Source organism: Lepus europaeus, chromosome 20, assembly GCF_033115175.1.
Source record: "Lepus europaeus isolate LE1 chromosome 20, mLepTim1.pri, whole genome shotgun sequence".
Classification (NCBI taxonomy): Eukaryota; Metazoa; Chordata; class Mammalia; order Lagomorpha; family Leporidae; genus Lepus; species Lepus europaeus.
Window position 1 is genome coordinate 17319738 of NC_084846.1, and position 12581 is coordinate 17332318.

At 46.0% G+C, this 12581-nt stretch overlaps 1 protein-coding gene across 1 annotated transcript; it reads left to right on the forward strand.

Annotated features, from left to right (window-relative positions):
- LOC133749360 (uncharacterized) lies at window positions 1–11618 on the forward strand. The gene is given in 3 exon segments (XM_062178533.1): window positions 1–1284; window positions 1363–5901; window positions 11280–11618. Coding segments are annotated over 3 exon segments (5529 nt in total). The 5' UTR covers window positions 1–633.
- Window positions 11619–12581: the final 963 nt, after the last annotated feature.

Sequence of the window (12581 nt, forward strand, 5' to 3'; positions counted from 1 at the left end):
GCCACTGCATCCCATATGCTAATGGTCTCTCTGAACTGACCAATCCTATGCATGCGCATTAGGAATATGCTAATTCGTTGCCTATATAACCTGTGTGAAACTGCCGCTCAGGGCTCCTCACCGCCTGAGGTGGGGGCCCGTTTGCGCAAACGTTCAATAAAAACCTCGTGCTTTTTGCATCAACTGGTCTGGAGTCTGGATCTTTGGGCGTCCTCCCGAGCAAGTGGGCATCTCTGCAACTGAGAGGTCCTACATTTGGCGCCCAACGTGGGGCTCGAGGTCGCCCTCAGACCCATTCTCTGCAGGACCAGTTGGAGGTATAATTAAGTGTTTTCTGTCTGTTGTTTTTTGTCTTGAGTATTCTGACTGGATTCTGACTGAAGTATTCTGACTGGCCAGTATCTGACCTGACTCTGTGGGACCAGTGGGGGAGGCAGGCGTGCCCAGCAACCCCTGGCCCGTTCCCCGGAGGACGCTCCGGGATGAGAGGGGAAACCCTCGGTCTGTTCCCCCGGAAGACGCACCGGGGTGGTCTGGAGGTGGGTCGGAGACCAAGTCTCCCTCCTTCCCGGGGAGGGCTGGTCAGGCAGCCGCTCCCAAAAATAGCGCAATAGCGTTCGATTTGTCCTAGCCATGTGTTTTGTCTTGCTTACTGTATATGTCTGTGCATTGGCTGTTCTTTTTGTTTGGGCTGAAATCCTTGTACGCATGGGTCAACAAATAACCACCCCTTTAAGTCTCACTCTAGATCACTGGAAGGACGTTCGAGAACGCGCGCGCCACCTCTCATTGGAGGTTAAAAGGAAACAATGGGCAAAATTCTGTTCCTCAGAGTGGCCGGCCTTCGAGGTCGGCTGGCCAAGGAACGGCACTTTTAACCTCGATATTATTTTACAGATTAAGGAACGAGTCTTTCAGCCAGGATCCGATGGACACCCTGATCAGGTGCCCTACATTACCACGTGGGAGGATCTTTCACGTAACCCTCCTCCCTGGATAGAACCCTTCTCCTTCCCGACGGAGCCCATACGTACCCCGATACCCCCTCCTCCTATCCCGGTTGTGCCAACCTCCTCCCTATACCCTCTGAAGGAGATTCGAGATCCAAAACCTGACAAGCCACCGGTTCTTCCGGCTGATCAGGACTTTCTGCTCTTTGACTCTCCCCCACCCTATCTTCCCAGCCAGCCTGCTCCCCCGCAGGAACCCCCACAACAACCAGAGCGGGATGTGCAACCTTCTGCACCATCCCCTGATTCCACGAGGGCAGGGGAAGAAGTCTCAGCGCCTTCCCCGCCCTCCAGCTGCCTGCGCCTCCGTCGGGGGCAGGCAGGGGGCTCGGGAAGCGTCTGGACTTCGCAGGCTTTTCCTCTTCGCTCGGTGGCTGGCCAGATGCAGTACTGGCCATTTTCTGCTTCCGATCTTTACAATTGGAAAACCCATAACCCCTCTTTCTCTCAGGACCCCCAGGCTCTGACTGGGCTGATCGAGTCAATTTTATTGACTCATCAGCCCACCTGGGATGATTGTCAGCAGCTTCTGCCGACCCTCCTCACTACTGAGGAAAAGCAGCGCGACTACCTTGAGGCACGGAAAAACGTCCCTGGAGCAGATGGCCGACCGACCCTACTGCCAAACGAAATCGAGGAGGCGTTTCCCTCAACCCGTCCTGATTGGGACTACACCACCGTTGCTGGTAGGGAGCGACTTCGTCTTTACCGCCAGATTCTCCTTGCGGGTCTCAGAGGGGCTGGAAAGCGCCCCACCAATTTGGCCAAGGTACGTGCAGTAGTACAGGGGGCTGAGGAAACGCCGGCAGGCTTCCTAGAAAGATTAATGGAAGCCTACCGTATGTACACCCCGTTTGACCCCCTGGCAGAGGACCGGCAGGGAGATGTAATCATGTCCTTTATAGGACAGTCAGCGCCGGACATCCGCAATAAATTGCAGCGGCTAGAGGGGCTTCAGGGGTATACTATACAAGATTTAATGAAGGAGGCAGAAAAGATTTACAACAAAAGGGAGACCCGAGAGGAGAAGGAGGAAAGGATCCGCAAGGAGCAGGAGGAAAGGGAAGACAAAAGAGACAAAAGACGTAATCGAGAGCTTAGTAGAATTTTGGCCACCGTAGTGCAGGATACAGAAAGGAGTAGACCAGGACAGAATAGGGACTTGGGAGACAAACAAAAGCCTCGGGTGGAAAGAGATCAATGTGCCTATTGTAAAGAAAGAGGACACTGGGTCAAAGACTGCCCGAAGAAAACACAGGGACCAAAGAAGAGACCAGTTCCAATCCTGTCCCTGGAAGAAGACGACTAGGTGAGTCAGGGCCAGGAGCCCCCCCCTGAGCCCAGGATAACCCTTGAAGTGGGGGGCAGACCGGTAACCTTCCTGATTGACACGGGAGCCCAGCACTCGGTACTGACTTCAGAAAAAGGGCCTTTAAGCTCCAAGACTTCCTGGGTTCAGGGGGCAACTGGAGGGAAGTTATATCGCTGGACAACCAATCGAGAGGTCCAGTTAAGTACAGGACTTGTGACACACTCGTTCTTACTAGTGCCAGACTGCCCCTACCCCCTCCTGGGCAGGGACCTACTCTCGAAGGTAGGAGCCCAAATTCACTTCCATGAGAAAGGAGCTACCATCACAGACTCAGGAGGGCGGCCCCTCCAGGTATTAACACTACGCTTGGAGGACGAACACCGATTATTCGAGAGGCCCTCGTCCACCATGGCTCCCCTGGACCCCAAGTGGCTCACAGATTTTCCTCAGGCCTGGGCAGAGACTGCGGGAATAGGGCTGGCCGTCAACCGGCCTCCCTTGATCATAGATCTGAAGCCCACGGCCATTCCCGTGTCAGTTCGTCAATATCCGATGGGCAAGGAAGCTAAGGAAGGTATCCGGCCACATATCCAGAGACTGTTACACCTAGGCATTTTAAAACCTTGTCGTTCACCTTGGAACACCCCCCTACTACCAGTAAAGAAACCTGGTACGGGTGACTACCGCCCGGTACAGGACTTGCGGGAGGTTAATAGGAGAACGGAGGATATGCATCCCACAGTGCCCAACCCCTACAATCTGCTAAGTACCTTGCCTCCGACCCACGTATGGTACACTGTGTTAGATCTAAAAGATGCATTCTTTTGTTTAAGACTGAGCCCTCAGAGCCAATCCATCTTTGCTTTTGAGTGGAAAGACCCAGAGACCGGGTTTTCAGGACAACTCACCTGGACAAGGTTGCCCCAAGGATTTAAAAACTCGCCTACCTTGTTTGACGAAGCTCTGCACCTAGATTTGGCCGACTTCCGAGTTAACCATCCGGACCTGGTCCTCCTGCAATATGTGGACGACCTCCTCCTTGCCGCTGAAACTGAGCAGGACTGCCTAAAAGGTACCGGGGCCCTGCTACAGAGACTGGGGGAATTGGGCTATCGAGCCTCCGCGAAAAAGGCCCAAATATGTCAGAAACAGGTGGCCTACCTAGGCTACCTCCTAGAAGGAGGGCAACGGTGGCTGACAGAGAGCCGAAAAAGGGTGGTTGCTCTAATTCCACCCCCCACCGATGCCAGAAAGATGCGGGAATTCCTCGGGAGTGCGGGATTCTGCCGCCTTTGGATTCCTGGGTTTGCGGAGCTGGCAGCCCCATTGTACCCCCTCACGAAGTCCAATGCTCCCTTTCAATGGAGAGAAGAGCAACAGCGGGCGTTTGACAACATAAAAAAGGCCCTATTGTCAGCCCCAGCCCTGAGCCTCCCTGATATGACCAAGCCCTTCACATTATACGTGGATGAGAATAAGGGAGTGGCGAAGGGAGTGCTAACACAAATGCTTGGACCCTGGAAAAAGCCGGTGGCATACTTTTCAAAAAAGCTAGACAATGTAGCGGCCGGCTGGCCTCCGTGCCTCCGCATGATAGCGGCCGTGGCAGTTCTGGTGAAAGACTCGGATAAATTGACTCTAGGCCAACCTCTCACCATAGTGGCACCTCATGCTGTGGAGACAGTTATCCGCCAGCCACCAGATCGGTGGCTCTCAAATGCTCGGATAACTCATTACCAGACTATGTTATTAAACTCAGAGCGGGTCCGGTTTGGGACTGCCACCTCTTTAAACCCGGCCACCCTGCTCCCGGAACTGGGGCCCCAGGCCCAGGTAATCCATAACTGTCATCAAATCCTGGCTGAGGCCCACGGCACCCGAAAAGACCTAACCGACCAGCCTCTGCCGGATGCCGAAATGACCTGGTTCACGGATGGGAGCAGCTTTCTACAGAACGGTGAGCGGAGGGCTGGGGCAGCGGTGGTGGATGGAAAAACTGTTATCTGGTCAAGTGCCTTAAAGCCTGGAACTTCTGCTCAAAAAGCCGAGCTCATAGCCTTAACTCAAGCTTTAAAACTGGCACAAGACAAAAAGGTCAACATTTACACAGACAGTCGGTATGCTTTCGCCACTGCCCATCTACATGGGGAGATATACCGGCTAAGGGGCCTCTTAACCTCAGCAGGCAAGGACATTAAAAATAAGCAGGAAATCCTAGATCTTCTACAGGCCCTGTTCCTGCCCAAAATGTTGAGTATAATTCATTGCCCCGGGCACCAACGAGGAGACGACCCCGTAGCAAGGGGAAACAGGATGGCAGACGAGGCCGCTAGGGCGGCAGCCCTGAGCCAACAGGTGCTCCCGTTAAAGACAATTGAGCCCACCCAAGTATCGAGGGAACCACCTTTCCTCTATTCGGACCAAGACTTAGATACGATCCAGCGGCTCGGTGCAGAGTATGATGAACAAATAAGGGTTTGGAGGCTCGGAGAGAAAATAGTCCTGCCACACCAATTGGCTAAAGAAATAATTACCAGCCTCCATCAATGGACTCATTTGGGACACAAAAAGCTAAAAGCAGCCTTACAGGAAGATAGGCAGTCTTATTACATCCCCGGACTTGACTCTTTAGTCCAGCAGGTGACTGAATCCTGTGTTCCGTGTGCCAAGGTAAATGCCAGACACCTCAAGCTCCCGGAGGGAGCTAGGGTAAGAGGAGACCGACCAGGAATCAACTGGGAGGTCGATTTCACTGAGATAAGGCCGGGCAGTTATGGGAATAAGTATCTTCTAGTTTTTGTAGACACCTTCTCCGGATGGACTGAGGCATTCCCCACAAAACGGGAAACCGCCCAGGTGGTCGTCAAGAAGATCATAGAGGAGATCTTCCCCCGGTTCGGCTTGCCTAAGGTAATCGGGTCCGACAATGGCCCAGCGTTTGTCTCCCAGGTAAGTCAGTTGGTGGCCAAAGCATTAGGCATAAATTGGAAATTGCACTGTGCCTATAGACCCCAAAGTTCAGGACAGGTAGAAAGAATGAACAGAACAATTAAAGAGACCTTGACCAAATTAGCGTTGGAGACTGGTGTTAAAGACTGGGTCCAACTCCTCCCTATGGTGTTGTTCCGGGTCCGAAACACGCCCTCTCATTGCGGGCTGACACCATACGAAATCCTTTATGGAGGGCCCCCACCAGTAGCAGGCTTGCTTGACCTTGCCAGTGACTCCGTTGCCGATGCCCCTAAGTTACAGGCCCGGTTGAGAGCACTCCAGATCATCCAGAACCAGGTCTGGAAACCTCTTGCAGCAGCCTACCAACCCGAGACGACAACCATCCCACATCCTTTCCAAATCGGAGACGCTGTGTATGTCCGAAGGCACCAATCTAAGACTCTAGAGCCCCGGTGGAAAGGCCCCTTCACTGTGCTGTTGACAACGCCCACCGCTCTCAAGGTCGACGGAATCGCTGCTTGGGTCCACGCCTCACACGTGAAGCGAGCACCACCTCCCCAGGGCCCCGAGGATCCGGATAGACCAGCCAAATGGAAGCTCCAGCGCACTCAGAACCCACTCAAGCTAAGACTTTCAAAAACTGTTTAATATTTGTGATGTTCCTGGCCTTTCCCCATTGTTTTTCCAATCCCCATGCTCCACAATTGTTAACGTGGAACCCAACCCAGTCCAGCAAGAACAGAGTTCCCTCCCTCCAGTGAGGCAGGCTCTCCCCAGGCCGGTCCAATAGATTTTAGGATTAAAATCTTTGCAAAAAGAAAAGGAGGGAATGAAGGACCCTTATGGGGGAGAGGGACAAGAAACTAGGCCTGGGCAGATATCAGGGGCTTCTTAAGAGGTTAGATGTTCCCCAGAGTCCAGCGGGCAGGACGTTCTCTGGGAAGGAAAAGTCAATCCCCTTCAGAGAACCTCTAGGCATGCCCAGAGCAGAGCTGCCACTCTCCTCAGCACGTTCCCCTCAGCACTCTCCTCAGCACGTTCCCTCAGCACTCTCCTCAGCACGTTCCCTCAGCACTCTCCTCAGCACTCTCCTCAGCACTCTCCCTCAGCACTCTCCAATATGCTAATTGTCCCTCCGAACCAGCCAATCCCGTGTTGCCACTGCATCCCATATGCTAATGGTCTCTCTGAACTGACCAATCCTATGCATGCGCATTAGGAATATGCTAATTCGTTGCCTATATAACCTGTGTGAAACTGCCGCTCAGGGCTCCTCACCGCCTGAGGTGGGGGCCCGTTTGCGCAAACGTTCAATAAAAACCTCGTGCTTTTTGCATCAACTGGTCTGGAGTCTGGATCTTTGGGCGTCCTCCCGAGCAAGTGGGCATCTCTGCAACTGAGAGGTCCTACATGTGTATAAGAAAACAAACTGTATATATCATATAATATGTTTCCAGAAGAATAATTAAATGACAACTAAATAAGACTTGTTCATTAATACTTTGATACAATTTGAACTATTTCAATTTTCCATACATTGTAAACAGTTAATTTAATTTAATTCATTTTTTAACACAGAAGATAATTTTCAGATTGTATTAAATAACATTTTTCTTTTCCTTGTTGCAAGAATCAAATGTTGGAACCATTTGAAGAAGCCGATTATTCATCAGACAAACATGAAATTATCATTCAGGGAGATTTAGTTTTTAATAATATTAAATAATAAGCATTGATAAAGCATCTAGTTTATAAGTAAATTAATTCAAGTTTCATAAAAGTGTATTTTGTTAAAATTGTATTGATTGTGATTCACTAAAATTACATGTCATTTCCACAATACATGCATACTTCTTACCTCTCTAACAGGGCTTTTGCAGGTCATTAGGCAACCAACAGACAATTTAGATTGAACTCTTTGTTTACTCCCTATAACATATCAGTTGCAAATAGTTTATGGGTAACGATTAATAAAAGGAACATACTTTAAAAGTAGCTTTGATAAATATTTACAAGGCCAGCTCTAATGGCTTTGACAGATACCTCCATGCAAGGATATATATTTTGAAGGGTGGAGGTTGACTTTTTCCCTGAGGAAAAGCAGCTTGCACTAAAAATAAGAGATAATACATTGGTAAACACATTAGGAAATCATTGCCCTCTACATTTTAAAATCATACTTGATGTTTAAAGTGTTGACCCTCATTTATCTCAGCTATAAAATACTACTTGGACCAGGAGACAAGAAAATAGAGCATGAGAGAGAGTAATTATCTTCATTATCTACACGGTAGAGAGACGTCAAAACTTATAAAAATTAAATAGTCTGATGTTAATTTTGTCTAAAATCTAAAACATAAAAATGGATTGGATTCTTTAGGGGGAAAGTACAAAAATGTAAAAACAATAGCAATCATTTTAAAAGGCATTTTAAATGAGAATGAGAAAATTATGACATCATAATACATCATAATAAATAGTTCTTATAATTTATCTGACATATATATATACATATATATATACACACACACACATACACATGCATAATTACTACAATTATTTCAGGACCACTAAACAGGAGAATCTTGTTTTAATAATTGTTTTGAAACATAGAGAGACTGAGACAGATTAAACAGAGAGGTCTTTTTTCTGCTGGTTCACTCTACAAATCTCCTTGATAGCCTGTATTGAAAACCTGGAGCCCAGAACTCCATCTGCATCTCCCACACATGTGGCAGGAACCCAGCTACTTGATCCATCACCACTGCCTTCCGGGATCTGCATCACCGGGAAGCTGGAATCAGGAGGCTGAGCTGGAACTCAAACCCCAGCACTTCACTATGCGACATGGGCATCCTAACTGGTGTTATAACCACATAAAAAAATGCCTGTTTCCCAATATCATTTTCAAATGACATATATATTCATATTTATTCACTGAGCAGCACAACTATAATGAGTTCTTCTTTATCCTTTTCTGCTTATCTTTTCTAAATTTCCTACACAGAAAATACATTATAATAGCAGAATACATTATAATATACATTATATACATTATAATGTACATTATAATAACAGAAACATGCTGAAGCACACAGCACATTACGAATGCTCACTGACCACTCTTCTAAAGCGTTAGTTAATAGATCAGAACCACAACTGGCAGGCACCTGACTCAAACGTTAATGAAGTGTAAGATTTACACATTCTTATTCTTTGACAATAATGCTCTAAAATTGCCCCAAATATATGACATGTTTGTTAGAATGAAGTACTTAAGAGTTATATAATTGCTGGTAGACATTTTTCCTTCTAAATCAATTCATCCAAGTTAGATTACAGGATACCTGGCAGCAGTCAGTATCTAAGAGTATTGCTAGGCAGCTGGTGAATACTAATAGTTCTACAAAAATTGGCTCTGAAGAGCTCAAAGAGGGAACGGTTGAAGGCTCAGGTGCTTGTCCCTAAACCCAGGCTCCACAGATCCAAATTCTGCTGCCAAGAGTCCAGCTGTTGGGATGAATGTATGCAGTGAAAGCATAAACTCATCTCCAAGTTGTTGCACTGGTCTTTCTTTTAAATGTCTTTGGCAGTCTTACCCTTTGTCAAAATGTTGAAATGTCTTTGATGGCCTCACAATTTATCAAAAGTAAAAATTTTAAATGTCTTTGAAAATCTTACCATTTGTTAGAACACACCTGGATTTTAAAGAGAGGAATGTGTGATACATGAACACATATCAGTATGTATGGACACTTACCAGTGTCCTCGGGAAGTCCCTCCATCACCCCGGTCTCTATTTTTTCACTTGTAAAATGGACACTGGACTTAATAAAATTGTCTCCAGTTATAACTGGAACTCATCACTCAATAAAAAAAAAAATGTTCTTTTAGCATTAAAATAAAAACATGTTGCATCAAATGCATCAGAAACCCTTTTCTAATTTTTGCAAAAACAAAATGTATGAACTACATGGTATTTCTCAGCTCTGTGTTCATTATTTAAATAAGAAAGAAATCATTGTCCTTGGAGATGGCTGAAATCATTTGATCTCGTGTTCAAGGCGAATCCAGCTGCTACAAGCTGTCATCTCAGCCTTCTGAGCCACTAGTGGACACATGATTGAATTTTCTCGCTTAGTTCATGGAATTTCTTTCCCCAACACTGGAGGCTGGATTGGGCTGAATTTAAAAAAACCCTGTGAAACAAAATGATAAAGCTTTATAACAAGGAAAAGTCTGTGTTAAATACTTGACAAGCAGTGTTTATAACTTTAGCCTAGGCAAAACCTGTTCAAAGCATAAAATACCAGAGACTTTTTCATAAGTTTTGATGATTCCGAGGATCTTAAAATTCATATCTTAAGAATTTGACAAAAAGGTTTAGTATATTTTTAAGTTATCATTAATCACTAGGATTTTCACTTAGGTATCCAAAGCAAGCCCTCCACAAAAGGCCTCCTAAAGCCAAGTTAGAATACAGACACCATACAATTATCTTTGTTTTGGAGCTGCCATTGTGGTGTAACAGGTTAAGCCTCTGCCTGTGACACTCATGTCCCAGCTGCTCCACTTCCGATCCAGCACCCTGCTAATGGCCTGGGAAAAGCAGAAGGTGGTCCAAGAGTTTGGGCCCCTGTAACTATCCTTGTGATAGACCCAAAGGAAGCTCCTGACTTCTTCCTGGCCTTTCCCTGGTTGTTATGTCCATCTGGAGAATCAACCAGTAGGTGGAAGATCTCTCTCTCTCTCTCTCTCTCTCTGTAACTCTGATTTTAAAATAAATCAAAAAATGAATCTTGTACAAATTATCTTTTTCTTGAAGATTTCTATTTCCTCTTCATTTATACATGTTCACTATCAAAAGACAAGTAAAGCACATAAAGAAGAAAAAACTAATTATTACTATTTTATCATCTTTTTTTCACGTTTTCATCCTGTAGAAAATATATGGATGATACACATTGAGAAATAAAGCACATGTATACTCATTCAATAAAAGCCTTTGGATCAGGGCTGGTGCTGTGGCACAGCGGGTTAAAGCCCTGTCCTAAAGCACCAGCATCCTATATGGGTTCCAGTCCCGGCTGCTCCACTTCCGATCCAGCTTTCTACTGTGGCCTGGGAAAGCAGTAGAAGATGACCCAAGTCCTTGGGCCCCTGCACCTGGAGGAAGCTCCCGGCTTTTGGCTTCAAATCGGCACAGCTCTGGCCATTGCGGCCATCTGGGGGGTGAACCAACGGATGGAAGACCTCTCTCTCTCTGTCTCTACCTCTCTCTGTAATTCTGTATTTCAAATAAATAAAATAAATCTTTTTAAAAAAATTTTTTAAAAAGCCTTTGGATTATAACGGCCTTAACATTATATACCCTATCTTTTAGATAAAAAGATATGTAGTTTAAATAAAAAATGATGTTTTTCTTGATTTCACTGTCCTTAAGTATATATTTTAATATTGATAATAAGCATTCTAACACCCCTTGTTTATTAAATGTCTATTATGTAAGAAGCACCGTAGTTAAGGATTATGTATATTTTTCCAGCATCTAACTTCAAGAGTTAAGTTGATTTGCTGGAGTCACAGTCACCAGATATTGAAATTGGAATTCAAGTGTATGCCTATTTTCAAAGTTTACATTCTAAAGCAATCTCCATAATGTCTCCATTTTCTTGGTGACTCCATAATTTCCCACCATATAAGTCTAAGTATTTAAGTAATTTCCATTCTTGGAGATTTAGCTCATCTTCCTATTTTTTTATTTGCCTCATAATATTTTATAAACATTTTATGCATAAATTATTATATCCCTGACATTTCTCTAGAATGCATTCCTAAGCTAGGCATACATTTTGCAGTTCTTTATATAATTGCTAACCAATTTTCAATTGCAGCAATGGTTTTAGATTTTGGAATTCTGAATGATGCAACCCCTTTACCTGAAAACTCATGACTATTTATTAAGGCCAATAATTTTAAAAATTCATAGCTATTGACCAAATTAGGCCAGGCCGAAGCGGAGGAGCCCGACGGCCCTTCTGGGGCTGCGCCCCCATCTTCCCTCGGGCCCCTCCTACCTGCCACCTCTGGGGCTCGGCGGGGACTGCGGCGCGGAGGGCTCGGCCGCCGGCCCCCCCGGCCCCGTGGGCCGCTCGCTAGGCTTCTCCGAGGCCCGCCTCCCCCTCTGGGCTCGCCGGTGGCCCGCACCCCCGGCCCGGCACGGCGGGCTCGCCCCCGCGTCCACTGCGGCGGGGGCCCGCCCGCAGCCGGCTCTGGGGCGCTTGCTCGGGCCGGCAGAACTTCCTGTGCTCCCGCAGCCCGCGGGCCGTGGGAGGCCGCAGTGAGGAGGCAGTGGGGGGCAGAGGCTGCCTTAGGGGATTCCTGGAGAAAAAAAAAATTCATAGCCATTTTGATATTACACAAAACTACACAAGTAATTTTTAACTTTCACTGTTAAAGTCATGGATTTGTAATCATAAGTTAAAAGAAGAGATTTAACCAGCACACAAGAATTTGTCATTTTCCTTCGGAAATTTACCTCTAGCCATTTATCATGGATGCATTAAGAGAGTCTCTCACTAAGCATGAATATAGAACAGTTACCAGTAGAATTAATGTAATTCAGGAGGCTGTACTTAGAGGGAAAACTATTATCCAAACCAGACACACGCAAACAACAATACAACATTCACAGACCGAAGGACCCACATGATCATACCACCAAGTAACTGAATATAACTGCTACTAACATACAAAATGTACCCGATTCAACAAAACTTCAAGAGTGTTCCTTAGCACAGCATGTGGTTTAAGCACTGGCTATTTGTATAGGTCACCTGTGTTACACCTTATTTCTAGTTCATGGTCAAAGTTTCTGCTGGAAATGACTTCCATCGTAAGCTATCCAAGATTATAAGTCAACCTTGAATCTCAGTTCTTTTCAGTTAAAGAACTGAAAGAGCCTAGTTTACAAACTTAAAATACAGTATTCCATTCCTTTTATTTTCAAAGAAAGAATTGTAGACCTGCCACAGAAAAAAAGTTCAACAAAAATGTTTTTAAGTGGCAAGAATGATTCTCTCCGTTATTGGGACAATGGCTTTGTTATGTTTTGGTTCCTGCTGGCATCAGAGAATGAGAAGGTTCTGAAACCTTGCAATAATGGTGATTCAAATTGAATTGACTTTGACTGCAAATCCACGAGAAATACAACGGCATGTGAGGTGATTCAGGATGGCGCCTGCCTGTTTCGGACCTGTCAGCTGGTGGTAATGCTGGTGAGGCAGGAAACCCTTTGTCACAGCCTT